This window comes from Orycteropus afer, unplaced genomic scaffold (genome assembly GCF_000298275.1).
Source record: "Orycteropus afer afer isolate SDZICR_OR568_19922 unplaced genomic scaffold, OryAfe1.0 scaffold00112, whole genome shotgun sequence".
Taxonomy (NCBI): Eukaryota; Metazoa; Chordata; class Mammalia; order Tubulidentata; family Orycteropodidae; genus Orycteropus; species Orycteropus afer.
In genome coordinates this window covers 3,776,119-3,791,943 of record NW_006921699.1, presented here as the reverse complement: position 1 = coordinate 3,791,943, position 15,825 = coordinate 3,776,119, and the positions used below count along the sequence as shown (strand labels likewise).

The window sequence follows — 15,825 nt, the reverse complement described above, 5'->3', positions numbered from 1 at the left end:
GAGGGGTCATTATGAGTCAGATCCAACTCGACAACCGTGAGTTTGGTTTGGTTTTGGTTTGGTGGTGTTGTAGTACTTTGTAATATTTGGTATGGCAAAATGACAGTCATTGTGCTCATTTTTCAAAATTTACTCAGCTGTTCTTACACCTTTTTTCTTCCAGAGGAATTTTAGAATTCTTTTGTCAAGACCTATCAATTGATTTTCATTGGAATTGAATTAAGTGTTTGGTTTAATTGGGAGTGTATTGTTTCTTTACAATATTGAATCTTCCCATCCAAGAATCTATCTCTCAATTATTCGTTGGTTTTGTTTTTTTGTTTTTTTGTTTTTTTGTCTTCAGTAAAATTTTATAGTTTTCTTCACATCAGAATCAACTTGGTGGCAATGGGTTTGTTTTTCTTTTTTGTTTTATTTTTTTCTCTGGTCACTGCTGCTGTATAAGAAAGCTATAAATTTTGTATGTTTTGGTACTGGCCTCATTACTGTACTGACTTAATTCTTGCTGCTTTTTGGTTTATTTCCTGGAGGGTATTTTACCAGGTAAAATATCACTTTTCTCCATCTTTTTAATATTTGTGCCTCTCATTTCTTGCCTTCCATTGACAACATCCAGTATGAGGCTGAGAGTCGATTTTTGCTTCCTTTCTTTTTTCCTGACTCAATGTTTCACCACTCTTAAAAGAATGGTGCTACTTCTTCACTTTATAGAGACATTCCTCAGTGTAGGAAGAAAATATCCTTCTGGGCCTATTTTATTAAGAGATTATATTTTTTACCCAAGAAATGGATTTTGAACTTTTCTCAAAAGCTTTCAGTGTCTAACAAGAGAATCAAATGGCTTTGCTCCTTTGACTGCCTTTGACTTCAGACATGATTAATTACAGATTTCCTAATATTTAGTCATTGAAACATATTATACTTGGTCACAGTATAGTCCTTCAGTACTATGCTAGGTTTGATTTGCTAATATTTTACTTAGGATTTTGGTATATCTGGTCCTAATGGGACAGGTCTGTAGTCATCTTCTTTGTGCTCGTTTTGTCAGGTTTTGGTCTCCAGGTTATATCACCTTCATAATAAAATTTGGACTATCTCTTTGTTTTAGGCTCTAGGAATTATCCACTCCTTAAAGGTATGAAAGAATGCCCTAAAAATCTTGACCCATGCCTTTTGAATTTTAAGAATTTTTAAAATATTCCCTTCTTTATTCAATATTGTGAATTTAAAGTGCCCCTTCTGAAAAAAAAAAAAAAAACTCACTGCCATTGAGTCGGTTCTGACTCATAGCTACTCCTCCTCGGGTTTCCGAGGTGGTTATCACTACAGAAGCAGATTGCCCAATCTTCCTTCTGAGGAGTGGCTGGTGGGTTTGAACCGCCAGCCTTCTGGTTAGCAGTCAAATGCCTTAGGCAATACACACCAGAGCTCCCAAAGTTTCCTTTTAGAGAGTCCATTTAATTGAGATGTTCACAGTTATTAACATAATTAAATACAGTCATTTCTTATCTTTTAAGCCCCTCTGTTTTTTCTCTATATATATTTCTTTTCATTGATCAAACATGCTAGAAATTTGGCTGTTTTATTGGTTTTTATGGGAGCTTTGGTGGCGTAGTGCCTAAGGCTGCTAACCAGAAGGCTGGCAGCTCAAACCCACCAGCCACTCCTCAGAAGGAAGGTTGGGCAATCTACTTCCGTAGTGATACTGCTTCGAAAACCCAAAGAGAGGTCGTTATGAGTTGGATCCGACTGGACAGCAGTGAGTTTGGTTTCTGTTTTTATTGGTTTTTATAAATAGCCAGCTCTTAAATTTGCTTATCAATTCTACTCTCTTCTTGGCTTTCTAATTGACTCATTCATTTCTGCTTCTCTATTGATTCTCCCCACTTTTTTTTAGGTTTACTTTGTGGTTGCTAAGTAAGCTTCTATAAATAAAATGTTGATTCAGTAAGAGCCCATGTTTAAATCCCTGGGTTCTAGCCACCCCACCCTAGAATACTGGGTGCTCTACCACCTTCTCCAATGCCTCACTGTCCAGTATTCCTAGGCCCCTGCCTTCTATCTCTATGTTCTTAGATTATAGCCTCCCTGGGACAAAATTGTACCATCTATTCAACTTGAACTTTGTTCTCCCCTTCACTAAGTATGAGTGCAGGGCAGTTTCCTAGATAGATTAGTATTTCTTTCCTCTGAACTAAGGGGAGGGAGAGAAGAGAGATACAATTTTATGTTCTAAGCAACTCTCCCAGATGTGCCTCTGCACATCCCCACTTACCTCCTACACCCCTAGCAGCCTGATCATGACAAAGCCCCTCTACTACACCATGGGACTCACCACAGAACTGTGAGCAGAGAGAAAGCTGAGAAGTACTCCAGATTTTATTGTTGTTGGGTCTCTGTGTGGTTTGGCATCAGATGCCTCTGAGCTCATGTTTTTGAAACTTCTCTGGGCCATTCAGAGGGTTGGATCATGCCCTTTGCCTGTTGTCCAATTGACTTTCTTCTCTGCCCACCACACATACACACAGTCCCACACACACACACACACACACTTAGCCCCATATCAACCAGAGGAAAGATTTGAAACAGACTGAGTTGATGGAATTGTTAGCTGCCCCCCTGAGAAGTTTGACAGGAGTTGCAGAGTGCATTTCTAATGACGGAGCAATGGAGTTTTGCTTTTGTTTCCTGCCTATCCCAAGCACAAGTCACTAGAATTCTATTACCTTGCTCAGGTTCCAAGATCAACACCAAAACCTCCTCATGTATTAAGCATGTATTTGCTCTACAATCAGGTTCCAGAAAAAATCTCCTCAAGTACAGGGATGTTTTATTTTATTAGACAATAGGAACTTCCTGATAACTTTAGGAAAATAGTGGTCTGCTTCAGGAAGAATTTATCTCCCACTTTTCCAAAAGGTCTGGATACTTTTGTTTTACTTAGTCTCCAAGTGTCTTTACTATACCCTGCTCCCATGAAGTCAGTTCATGCTCATAGCTACCCTATAGGACAGAGTAGAAGTGCCTATAGGGTTTCCAAGTCTACTTACGGAAGCAGACTGTCACATTTTTCTCCCACGGAGTGGCTAGTGAGTTCAAACCACCAACCTTTTGGTCAGCAGCTGAGTGCTTTAACAATTGTGCCACTATGGCTCCTTTCTTTACTACATGTTTTCACAAATCTTTTTTGGAAGTGTGTAGAGTAATATGTATGAATAAGTTTATGTTGGTTACCATCCAGTCGATTCCAACTCAATGTGATGCCATGTGTGTCAGACTAGAACTGCCTGTGCTCCATAGAGCTTTCAATGGCTATTGTTTCAAAAGAGATCACCAGGCCTTTCTTCTGAGGTACTTCTGCTAACCTATCAGTTAGCAGCACAGTGCATTAACCGTGACACCACCCAGAGACTCCCTTATGAATGTTGTTGTTGTTATGTGCCGTCGAGTCGGACCTGACTCGTAGCGACCCCTCCTTGGGTTTCCAAGGCAGTATCACTACGGAAGTAGATTGACCCATCTTCCTCAATTCCATTGAAATTGATCACTGTTTTATTTTTCTGAGGCCACAGGTGGGAATAGGATTCTCATGAATGGGCCTCTCTTCTTCCAGGCACCTCCCCCTCAGACAGCTGATGCAAGAAAGGCCACAACTTTATGAAGGGAGCAAAAGCCTAGCCCACCCAGGCTCATGTGGTGGATGAGCCAGGCCACACCCACAGCACTGACCACTAGCGACCGAGGAGGGCATGCCTAGCCTTTCGTCAATATGCTAAGGGAAGGGAGGTAGAGAAACAAAAGTGGCCCAGTGGAATATCACTAGATGTGCCCAGAGTGGTGATGTAATTAGTAGCCTTGCCAGTCAGTGCCCATAAGTGCTTTGTTAAGCACTTCCTGTAAGAAATTAAGCCCCTGTCCCATGGCTTTCTGATAACAGAAATAATGTATCTGAATTTTATTCATTCAGAAATATATTTCAGTGGCTATTGCTCTTTACATGTAGCATCTGAACAGCATTAAATCTTAGGATGTCTTTCTGATTGTATTTAGAATAATGATGAAAGCCATGAATTATGGCTTGATGAAAGCCTGAGGTGTTTATTGCCTGCAATCCATTTTATAGACCTTTCTTTTAGAGCTTAAGTTGCCAAGCAGGATCTTTGTAAGCTGGGTAAGAAGAGAATACTAGAGTCCTCTCTGGGGTTCACCACTCGGAAGCAGGATCTCAGGGCTGGACCACAGGCCTGAGGCCAAGTGAGGCCCTCCTCTTACACAGTGATGACTCTCACCCACAGTACCACCCGTTATCCGGGTCTACCCAGAGACCCAGGCACAGGAGCCCGGGATAGCAGCCAGCCTGAGATGCCATGCAGAGGGTATTCCCATGCCCAGAATCACTTGGCTGAAAAATGGTGTGAATGTTTCAACCCAGATGTCTAAACAGCTCTCTCTTTTAGGTAAGAACTAAGTGCCCTTGGTGCCCAACAGTCATTGTCTCCAACTGATACTCTTTCCCTAGGAATGGAAATGAAAAATGTGATTCATTTCCAACTTTAGGCTCATTTGGAGTGGACATGTAGCTCCCCAGGTCACACTAGTTCATTTCCTCTGTGCCAACCCTTCATGGGCATACATCAGGGATATTGGCTTCCCTGATATTTTTTAATCCCAAGGCCCATGAAGAGAATGGGGAGGGAGTGGCTGGGGTCTCTGCCTCAGCAGGCCACCCTGAGCACTGTCCTTTCTGCAGCCAATGGGAGTGAACTCCATATCGGCAGTGTTCGGTATGAAGACACTGGGGCGTACACCTGCATTGCCAAAAATGAAGTAGGCGTGGATGAAGATATCTCCTCACTCTTCATTGAAGACTCTGCTCGAAAGACCCGTGAGTCTACTCTTGCCTTTGAGCTCCTCATTGAGTATTTAGGGGTGGTTGGGTGGCAAGGTAGGACACTATGAGACCAGGGTCACAGCTGCCACTCTTGAACTCCTAAAGACACAGGTAGACCCCTATATGTTTCTGTGCACAAAGCTGAGGACAGAGGGTATGCAGGGGTGAGGAGACCTGCCTGGAAACTTAAACTACTCTGACAACATAAACAAGGTAAACTCTCTGGGTTGTAGACAGAGCTCAGGACCACAGGGACTATCCCTGCCCCAGTCTGCCCCCTACTCATTCTTTGGCTTGAACCTCTGCCCCTCATCCACAAAATCCCTCATTCAGCCTTCCCACCAGGCACTGCCATCCTACAGTGGCCCATAAACTAACCTCTGTTGGGCATGTGCTGGCCCCTGTCCCAGAGATTGTAGTCCACCTGTATGCTAAGTGTGCTCCCCAAGTGGGCCTTCAGGTATAATTTCATGGGCACAGTTCTTGGTCATAGTCATTTTCCCTTGGTCAAAGATTCCAAGCTAAGTCTTTATTATCAAAGGAGATAATCAGAAGTATTTCTGATGGTCTTCCTAAGGGTTTTCAGAATGCTAGTGGAAAAATCAGAGTTCTGCTGGAAGTAATCCAGGAAATCTGGGAGAGAGATTGCTAACTCTTTATCCAAATGTGGGGAATCCCGTTAGCTTTTGTGATCCTAGGATCTAATCTCAAAGATCCATTCAGGCATCAAAAGGATCTTGAGACCTAGAAGCATTTGTTCATCTCCAGAGTCACTCTCCCCACCAAGTACTATTTGCTAGGCGATGAATGGGTGCCAGTTCTGTAAACGACAAACTAGGTACTGGTATGTTCACAAGTTGAGTCACTACAATGAAGGTTCTGACATTACTTTCTTCTTTCCTTCCATCAATCATGTTCCCGCGTTCCCAATTCTCCACCGCTGCAGTTGCAAACATTCTGTGGCGAGAGGAAGGTACCCAGCTTAATTGTTCTCTGTTGTGCTTGTGATCACGTGTGTTTATGGTTCCATCAGGGCTATCCTTCCATGAGCCTTTATCAGCTTGCCCAGACACCAAGCAGTACCCACAAGGGGGCCTCACTGTGCCACATCACCTTTGGATTGGGAGGAGAGGTCAATGCCAGACTCAGATGGCACACACATTGAATCAGATCTAAAATCTAGTGGTGTCTTTAATGGCAAGTTTGAAAATGGAAAGTTTCCATTTAAAAGTGCTTATATAGCTTCCAGCTAAAGTAGACCATTTGGTAGAGATTCCCAGTCCGATCTGGCCCTTAAACATTTTTCCAGTAGCTGATATTGACATTGGGCTTAGTGTTTTGCTTACTTGGGAGATGGGGTGGGGTGGGGTGGGGCGGGGTGGGGGGAGGAGTTGCAGATCCACTTGAGAGCAGAGCTACCATGATGTCTGTAAAATTCTATTTTAAACTGTATAGATTCTAAAGTATGTATTTTAATGATCAAACAATCTTTAGCTATTGGTTTGAATCTAAGTGCCAATTTTGTGAGTCAAAAATGGTCTAATATTGACAATTTCCTGTATGGTTCAACCTATACTTTGAAAAGATAGTGCACGCATGTGGGAGCCAATTACAGAATCTGAGTCACTGCTGGGGGGTGGGGGAAGGCTCATGCCCATGTGGGGCCCCTTTCCTCATCTGTGACCCCTGGACCAGAAAATTCAAACCACCTTAAAGGCATTTGTTCTCCAATTTGGCAGGCAAAGTGGGAGTTTGAGAAGCAACAGAATACACTATGTGACGTTAGGTGAAGTACAAAATCTCCCTCTTTAAAAACCAGTACATTTCCTGTCTGATTTTTCTCAAGAACTTTGTGCAGTGTTACCTACAGCCTAGGACACACAAACATACGCATGATCAGAACAGTTTTCTGAGTGTCAGACATGAAAGCTGCAACAATCTGGCAGCAAAACAAGGCAGAGGACAGAAAATGAGGAATTGCTTTAGGGATCCTGGGGAAACAAGTCAGAGTAACAGTTGCTGATAACGGTCCCTTACTCATGCCTGATGCAGCCTGCACTTAGTACTTAGGCCACGACACACACACAGAGCTTTTGCTTTAAGGTTGTTTTGTTTTTCTAAGGTGAGGTTTCTGCCAAGGGGCTACAGTTTTATAAGTGGAAAATTGCAAAGAAGACAGGGAGGCCCTATGGTGTGTGGATGGAGCTGCAGAGGCCCAAAAGCCTGAGCCCTACAGCTGCCCTGGGGCCTTCGAAGTTGGCTGGCACTGCACTAACATTGGACAGTGAACCAATTCCACTTGTATGCTGAGACAACCAGTGGACACTTGTACCCTTTGCTACTAAAACCCAAGGCCCAGAGACAGAGCAGCACAGGCCTTGGAGCACTCGCAAGTCTCAGTAGGAGAAATGAGACAATGAGAGTAGACAAAAGCAAAGAAAGCTGCTGCATGCCCCTTAGCAGAAGTTAAACTCAGACAGAACCTTCCAGGGGGACTCCTGTGAAGTCAATTATTTGTTGGATGAGTATTTGTTGAGCCTTGCATTCCATTGCCAACAGCAAGCAAGGCACTGTGCTCAGCCCGAAATGTAGCTACAGCTACCAACCCCATGTGGATTCTATTAAGCCTTCAAACTTATGTTGGCTCTTCCAGCTATTGATTTCCAAGGAAGCCCAGGAAAGTGGTTCCTGGCGTCTGCGGTTTAGTAGAGACTTTGACTCCTCTCTGTACCTTAGGTTGAAATGAAAGAAGTTTTCTAGGTGAGAGTATGTGGAAGAGAAGATCCTGCTGTGGGCAAGATAGATGGGGTCAGAGCAAATGTGTGCTACCATCCCCTGCTTCAAATTTCCACATGTTGTAGGAGCAGAGAGGAGGCTCTTAGCAGGCAGCCAGCCTTACCTGGATCTTGAGAAACAGGGTGCCCAGCCGCTTGCGCTCTCACAGGGGCTCTGCAGTCCTGCCTGGAGTTACAGCCTCATAGAGGCTAGACTCAAGCAGGAGCCACCTGCCTGGAGTCCCTCTCAGCACAAACGCTGAGACAGTAGGGCTGTATCAGAGTTGAGAACCTCAAGCCACATCACAGAGACCACACTCACTGATGCCCCCCTGTTGCCAAACACCAAGGCCCAAAAAACTGCCTGCAGAGCCATTGGAAGGAAGTGCATTTGTGATTCCTATTTTCCTGGTTTACTGCTTACTGTTTCACTAAGAATTTAACCAGATAGGCAATTAAACCAGTACACTGGCTTTCTCAGTATGCTAGGAAAGAAGGAGTTCAATGTATATTTCATTTATATTTAATTTTCTTAAAACTTGTAGAAATCTTTTAAATGTTCTAGCTTTAAAATGGAGGGAGGAAGAAAGGGGAGCGGGAATGAGAGAGAATGAAAACTCTAGTCCTTAGTTATCTTTGTGCCATGTTTACCTTTGGGGGGGCACACAGGGGCTTGGATCCAACCCCAGCTCTAGCTCAAAGCAGGTAGCCTCAACCAAGCCCCTTCCCCTCCTCAGACTTCAGTTTGTCTTTAAACTAGCTGGTCCCCAAGGCCTGTCCTCTGACAGTCTGAAGTGGATGTTCTTCCCAGCCGGCCACAACCCTCAGCCTAGGTGGGGCAGGGAGATGGGCATGGCCAGGGTGTGGGCTCCATCTGCCTGGCATGGGGCTGGCACAGAGAATTGGGCAGGACTGAAGTGTGAGCAAGCTGTCAAGGAGGGGGCGTTAGCCAGCCCAGACCAACCAGGACTAAGATTGGACAAAAGAGTAACCACCACAGGATTCTTTTTAAAAAAAGGTGCTGTTGAGTCAATCTTGACTCATGGTGACCCTGTGTGTGTCCAAGTAGATATGTGTTCCACAGGATTTTCAATAGCTTATTTTTTGGAAGTAGATGCCAGGCCTGTCTACTGCAACATCCCTGACTGGACTCAAACCTCCACCCTGTCTTTTAGCAGCAAGCACATTACCTGTTTACACCATCAAGTGACCCCACGTTACAGAGAGTGATGCTGTACACAAATGGGTCTTAAATATCAAAAGCCTGTGCTTTTTTTGGAGTCTTCTGATCCATTCTGATTTAACTGTTTACAACCAATGATCAAAGGCTGGTCTTCCTTCAGTACAGGAAAGGTCAAACATATATCAAACCAAGGCCATCATTCATTTGAAAACTAGTGTTGAGGGCCAGCCCTAGAAGACAGGACCAATATGCATGTCAGGGAGGCTGCCTCAGCACTGCAGAGTCTGTGATGTGCTTTACTGACTCCCAACCCTCAAGGGCCCTTTCGTCCTCTGCCCCACACTTACCACCAAGCCAAGTTTCTAAGCTGGCTGCTCATCACCTTAGCCCACCTTGACCAGGAAGTTTCATCTTGTGCCTATACCAGTTGCATCCAAACTGCTGGGTTTGTGTGTGCTTCATGTTGCATGTGACCCTGACTGGGTCCAGTCGCTGGAGGGGCACCTAACCACGGTTTTGCTTGCTCCTTCCAGGCCTCAGTGTGGGAAACATGTTCTATGTCTTCTCTGACAACGGCATTGTGGTCATCCACCCTGTGGACTGTGAGATCCAGAGGCATCTCAAACCCAACGAGAAGATTTTCATGAGCTATGTAAGTTTCTATGTCTGTGGCTGCTTCTACATCACACATAGACAAAATCCTAAAAGTCAACCTTTAACCATGTGTGCCCATGTATTTCCTAAATTCCATTTGTTGTACTTAGTGTGGTTCCAAATTTGTTCCAAATCTGAGAGTTTAAAGTTCTCATTCTTTCATCCAGCAGACATATCCATGTACTGAGGGCCAGGGATACAGATAGGTTTCTTGTCTTTATAAGTTCACAATCAAATGACAGAACAGTGTGAACAGCCAGCCACCAAACAGTGCTATTACAAGAATGTGCAAGGTGCAATATTGGAGACGGAGGCCTCCCCCAACCTGGAGAGAAAAAGTCAAAGGCAGCTTCTAGGGCAGGCAATGCCTGAGCCCGGTTCTGAAGCACAAGTAGGAATTGGTGACCTCAGATGAAGAACAGAGGTCTAAATAGCCAATATGTTCAGGGAACCACAAATATTTCTGTACAATAGAGGGAAGAATAGAATAGGTGTACAAATGGGTCTAAGACTAGGTCAGAAAAGTAGCAAGGGTGAAAGCACATAACAATGTGCTAAGCTGAGGAGTTCTAATGAGATCCTAAAAGTTCTGGGAACCACTGAAGGATGTCAAGCAAAGAATGGCCATGATCAGATTGCTTTAAAATGTACACAGGGCCTCAGGGAGGGTCATGATTAGAAGGGTAGACTAGAAGCAGACAAGTGGGTAGTGAAAAGATTACACTGGTGGTAGTGGGACTGGAAAGAATTAGGTAGATTGTGAAAAAACCAAACTCACTGCTGTCGAGTAGATTCTGACTCATAGTGACTCCTCCTTGGGTTTCCGAGGAAGTATCTCTATGGAAGTAGATTGCCCAGTCTTCCTTCCAAGGAGTGTTAGTAATTCCTAGTTAGCAGTCAAATGCCTTAGGCACTACACCATTTAAAAGTTGAGACCAACAGGGAGAATTACCCAATGGCTTACTATGTGTATAGTGCTCTTCACATGGGAGGAAGAGGAGCTAATCGTGGGAAATGCAGTTCACTCACCCAACACTATACCAGCTCTATGTCCCATGCCAGGCCCAGGACAGATATAGGCTTGCTGTTGATCAGATGAGGCTGAGATAAGCTGAGTTGAGGTGCCTATGGGACACAGGCACAGAAACAGCCACAAACAGTGGGGAAATGTATTTGTGAACTGGAGACACCTCGGCTCTCAAGCAAACAAAGAAGCAAGGAGGCCTAAAGAACATGGGGCCACAGACCCTAAGGAAGGCTATGTTTGTGAAAGCAAGAACTGGTCAGCCAGGCAGTATAGGAGAAGAGCTTGGAGTGGCCCTCAGGAAGCTAGAGGAGAGAGTGTGGAAATATGTGAATGCCCAGAGTATCAGAAGTGCTGTGAACAAAATATAAGGCCAGGTAGAAAGTGATAATGTAATGTGCAGAGGCAGGAGAGATGATTGCTGGTGGGGAAATCCCTCCCAGTCCTAAGACCCAGCTGCCAAGAGGCTTTCCCTGGGCTGTGCCCCACTGCACCACTCCAGGCCTCTGTCCTCCTGGCTTTTATCCCACTTTGCCTATGGTGTTGGTTTCTTGTGTGAGGGTCTTACTTCCTCTACCAAGCCCAAAGCTCCTCAAGGTGGAACTATGGCATTGAATCAAAAGGTCATCTAAAATCCCCACACACCCTCCTCCTGAAGGATCACCCCCTGGGATATGCACCGTCTGTCCTCAGCATGGGCAAAATGTAAACTGCTGAGGACAGCAGTAATGGGCTTGGAGGTGGAGGAGGTAGCTGGACTCAGGCAAGTTCCTGAAACAAACTTGTTGCATTGCTGCTCTGGCTGCTGGCGTTTGTCAAGCTGTTGCATTCCTCACTTTTGTAGCTTGGAAATGGCTGTTTTCCAGGCTATTTCATTTGAATTAATCATTTTTTAAAAGTGTCCTATCTCAGAAGAATTTTACCTCCACATAATAGCCATGAAGCCATTTCAAAAGAATGGTCCTAGTTAACTTCTAGCAGTTAGATTTAAATAATTGTATTCAGTTACCTATGGAGACTAATTTTCTTACGTATTTTCAATAACCCAACATGTGCCTTGGGAGAGAAATAGCTCCAATCCTAACCAGGACTCCATTTTCCTGGGTAAGAAGGTAGAACAAGACACAGTGAGAAAGACCCTGAAGACATTGCAGGCAACACAGGGCCATGGTGAGCTGCGGAACGATCCCCAATATTCTTTTCTCATCTAGAAAATGAGAAACATCTCACAAGTGTGTCGCAATGGGACAGCAACCCTCTTTCTAAAAAGCTGGGTGAGTAGAAGGTGTGCCTTCTCTCTCAGCCCTTTCTACTTTGTCCAGCAGGAAGCAGCATAATGTAATAGATAAGTGGAAAAGTCGGTGTTATAGGAGGGTTTTTCTGCCAAGTTCTGTGGAGCCAACTACTAGAGAAGGGTCAAGGGAGAGGGAACCAGAGATCTTGGTGGGGGATAGAGGAAGAGTGGAATAAAGAAGATATATGATAGTCTATCTCCTTTACAGGAAGAAATCTGCCCTCAAGCAGAAGATGCCATCCAGCCATGCCAGTGGGCATCTGCAGTCAATGTCAGGAACCGGTACATCTATGTGGCCCAGCCAACACTGAGCAGAGTCCTTGTGGTCGACGTTCAAGCACAGAAAGTCCTACAGGTACATCTCTTTAAGAGAGTCGGGGGAGACTTCAGATTCCAGTCACATTCTTCTTTGCTTTCTGCACATTCCCCAGGTCCTAGGGGAGGTGGTCAGACTGGGGAGAAAAGAAGATTCATGTGCAGTAATTCATTAAGTATTTATTGTCTACTGTGTGCCAAGCACTATTCTAGGTGGCTAGAAAACAGCTGTGAATGAGCAATGAAGTCCTTGTGCTCTTGGAACATATATTCTTCTTGGGGAGACAGACCATAAATCAGAATTTCAGGGAACAGTAAACGTTAAGGACTTGGGGGGGGAGCATTAAATGTAATAGAGAAACTGGAAGTCTAATTTAAATTGGCCCTATCTCTGGAGGTGAATAGAATCTGAGCTCTAAATGCCAAGTGGGATTGAGACTCTGAGAACAAGGGGAAGGCCATTGTAGCTAGAGTACAGTGAATGAGGGAAAGAGTAGGATACGGTGATGTCAGGGGTGACAAAAGCCAGCTCATATAGGGCCAATCGGGGCTTAGAATAAATCCAAAGTGAGAGAGAAAGCCATAGAAGGATTTTAATCAAGGCAGTGACATAATCTCACATTTCTAAAGAATCGATCTGGCTGCTGTGTTAAGAACAAACTAAAAGATACGGCAGGGAGGTGGTGAAACATCATCAGGTTCTTGATATATTTTAAATATGGAGCCCAAAAGATTTTCCAATGGGGTGAATATAAGGTTTGGAAGAAAGAAGAATCAAGGATGACTCCAAGTTATTGTTGTTACCTTAAGCAACTGTAGAATGGTGATCCACTTACTATGTTTGGGAGGCTGAATAATGGCCCCTAAAATGTCCATATCCTAATACCCAGGACCTGTGAATGTTACCTTATATACAACAAAAGAGACTTTGTAGATGTGATTCAATTAAGGATCTTGAAATCAGATTATCCTGGATTACCTGGGTAGGCCTTAAATGAAATCACAAGTATCCTTGTCAGAGACAGACAGAGGTAAATTTGACAGCACAGAAGATTCATGTGCAGTAATGTGACTACTGCTGACTTTGAAGGTAGTGGAAGGGGCCATGAGCCAAGGAGAATACAGCTCTAGAGGCTGGAAAAGGTAAGGAAACAGATTTTCCCCCAGAGCCTCTAGAGGAAGCAAGGCCCTGCCAACACATTGGTTTCAACCCAGTGATATTGATTTCAGATTTCTGGCCTCTAGAACTGTGAAAGACTAAATCTGTCTTGTTTTAAGCCACCAAGTCTGGTAATTTGTTACAAGGGCAATAGGAAACTAATACATTATCATAGGAAGGAAGAGCAGGGAATTCAGTTAAGTTTGAGATACTATTAGGTATGGAAGCAGAGATGTCAAGCAAGCAGTTAGGTCAACAGGCCTGGAGTCAAAGGAGAGGTGTAGGCTGGAGATGTCAGTTTGGGAGTCATCATCATATGGATTGTATTAAAGCCAGAGAACTGGATGAAGTCACTGAGGGTAATACACATAGGGAAGAGGTCACTTGAATTGGACCCCTCCAACATCTAAAGATCATGAAGGGTCAGGGGGAACAAAAAAAAAAAAAAACCTAATAAGGAGTGGCATGGCCTAGAAGGTAGGAAGAAAATTAGGAGAGGGTGATATTCCAGAAGCTAAGAAGAGAGTGTTTAAGGAAGAGTTAGTGATTGATAGTGTCAAGAAAGTTGCTGAGAACGGACCATTGGATCTGGTACCACAGAAGTCATGGATCACTTTGGTAGGAACAAGTACTATGATAATGGTAGAATGAAGGCCTATTTGAGTATATTCAGTGGTAGAATGGTAGGTGAGAGAAAGCAGACAAGTGAAGCAGAAGCCAGAGGGGAATGTCAAGATATATGTATATGTATATGTTTTAGAATAGGTAGCATTACAGCATTATGTATCCTACTGAGAGTAACTGTTCCTCCAGTTCTTTCCTTTCTCTCCTGCCTCATCAAAGTAGGCAGGAGACAGTGGAATTCAGAACATATGAGAATGGAAATGCTAGCCTTACATAAAAGCATGGACATTTTCATGATAACAGAAGGAAGTGGAATGTTGCAGGCACAGAAGCAAGTAAGTGGTACAATTGGTGGTAGTTAGATGAAATTCTCTTCTGGTTTCTTTTTTCAGTGAAGTAAGATGATGGAAAGTCATCACCAAGGTTGGAGGTTTGAGGAGAGAGGGGGAGTTGACTGTGAGATTAAATTGACATGAGAAATGTGCTAGGACTGCTAGGTGATAATTGAGAGCTCACCTAAGGATTGTGAATATAAACGTAAAACAGTCTGCAGGGTTGTGTTTTTTTCTCCCCATCTGCCCAAGTGCAGGCTCATTGTGGGAACACAATTGGATATAACCAGAATTGTGGTATCTATTGGCAGATATGACAAGCATTTTCATAGTTATCTTTTTGTTACCGTGATTTCCTTGGCCAGAGAACATATTCTGATTTCGATCCTTTGAAATTTATTGTGACTTGCTTTGTGACCCAGTATATAGTCAATGGTGGACTTTAAAAGAGCATGTATTATGCTATTGTTAGGTACAGTATTCTATATATGTCTATATATGTCAAGTTGGTCCATTGTTATGGATTGAATTGTGTCCCAAGCAAACCCTTCTTTGTCTTTTTACAGTAAAGGGCTCATACAGTACTTGTTTTTCTGTAATTGACTTATTTCACTCACCATAATGTCCTCCAGGTTCATCCACGTTGTAAGATGATTTGCACATCCCTCATTGTTCTTTAATGTGGCATAGTATTCCAATGTGTGCATTTACCATAATTTGGTTATCCTCATCTATTGATGGGCATTTAGGTTGTTTCCATCCTTTTGCTATAGTGAATTGTGCTGGATGAACATAGGTGTACATGTGTCTGTTCATGCACTATCTCTCACCTCTTTAGGATATATTCGTAGTAATGGAATTGCTGGGTCAAATGGTGCTTCTATTTTCTGTTTTTTTAAGGAAACGCCATACCATTTGCCACAATGGTTGTACATTTTACAATCCCATCAGCAGCGCGCAAGAGTTCCAATCTCTCCGAAACCTCGCCACCATTTGTTATTTTCTGTCCTGTTGAACTTTGCTATTATTGCTGGGGTGAGACAATATCTCATTGTTGTTTAGATTTGCATCTATCTAATGATTAATGATAGTGAGCAATTTCTCATGTGTTTGTTGGCTGCCTGTATATCTTCTGGTAAACTGTCTGTTCAAGTCTTTTGCCCATTTGTGAATTGGTTATTTGTCTTTTTGGTGTTGAGGTCTTGAAGTTTTCTGTAGATTTTGGAGATAAATCGTTTGTCATAGGCAAATATTTTCTCCCAATCTGTAGGTTCTCTTTTTACTCTTTTGATGAAGTCTTTTGATGCGCATAGAATTTAATTTTTAAAAGGTCCCAGTCCTCTAGCTTCTCTTCTATCTCCTGCACATTCTGGGTTATGCTTGACAGTCTATTTATGCCGTCAATTAGGGCTCCCAGATTTACCCCTATTTTATCTTTGATGAATTTTATAGTTTTGGGTTTTACATTTAAGTCTTTGATCCAGCTTGAGTTTGTTTTTGTATATGGGGTGAGGTATGGATCTTGTCTCATTTTTCTACAGGTGGATATCCAGTTTTGCCAGCACCATTTGTTAA

At 43.4% G+C, this 15,825-nt stretch overlaps 1 protein-coding gene across 1 annotated transcript in view; it reads left to right on the top strand.

The window, feature by feature from the left end:
* FSTL4 (follistatin like 4) overlaps positions 1–15,825 on the top strand; it is a 644,321-nt gene that overhangs the window by 606,326 nt on the left and 22,170 nt on the right. The window contains exons 9-13 of the mRNA XM_007943751.1: positions 4,296–4,457; positions 4,751–4,885; positions 5,838–5,864; positions 9,382–9,500; positions 12,029–12,175. Of these exons, the coding sequence (XP_007941942.1) occupies positions 4,296–4,457; positions 4,751–4,885; positions 5,838–5,864; positions 9,382–9,500; positions 12,029–12,175 (590 nt within the window). The remainder of the gene's footprint in view (positions 1–4,295; positions 4,458–4,750; positions 4,886–5,837; positions 5,865–9,381; positions 9,501–12,028; positions 12,176–15,825) is intronic.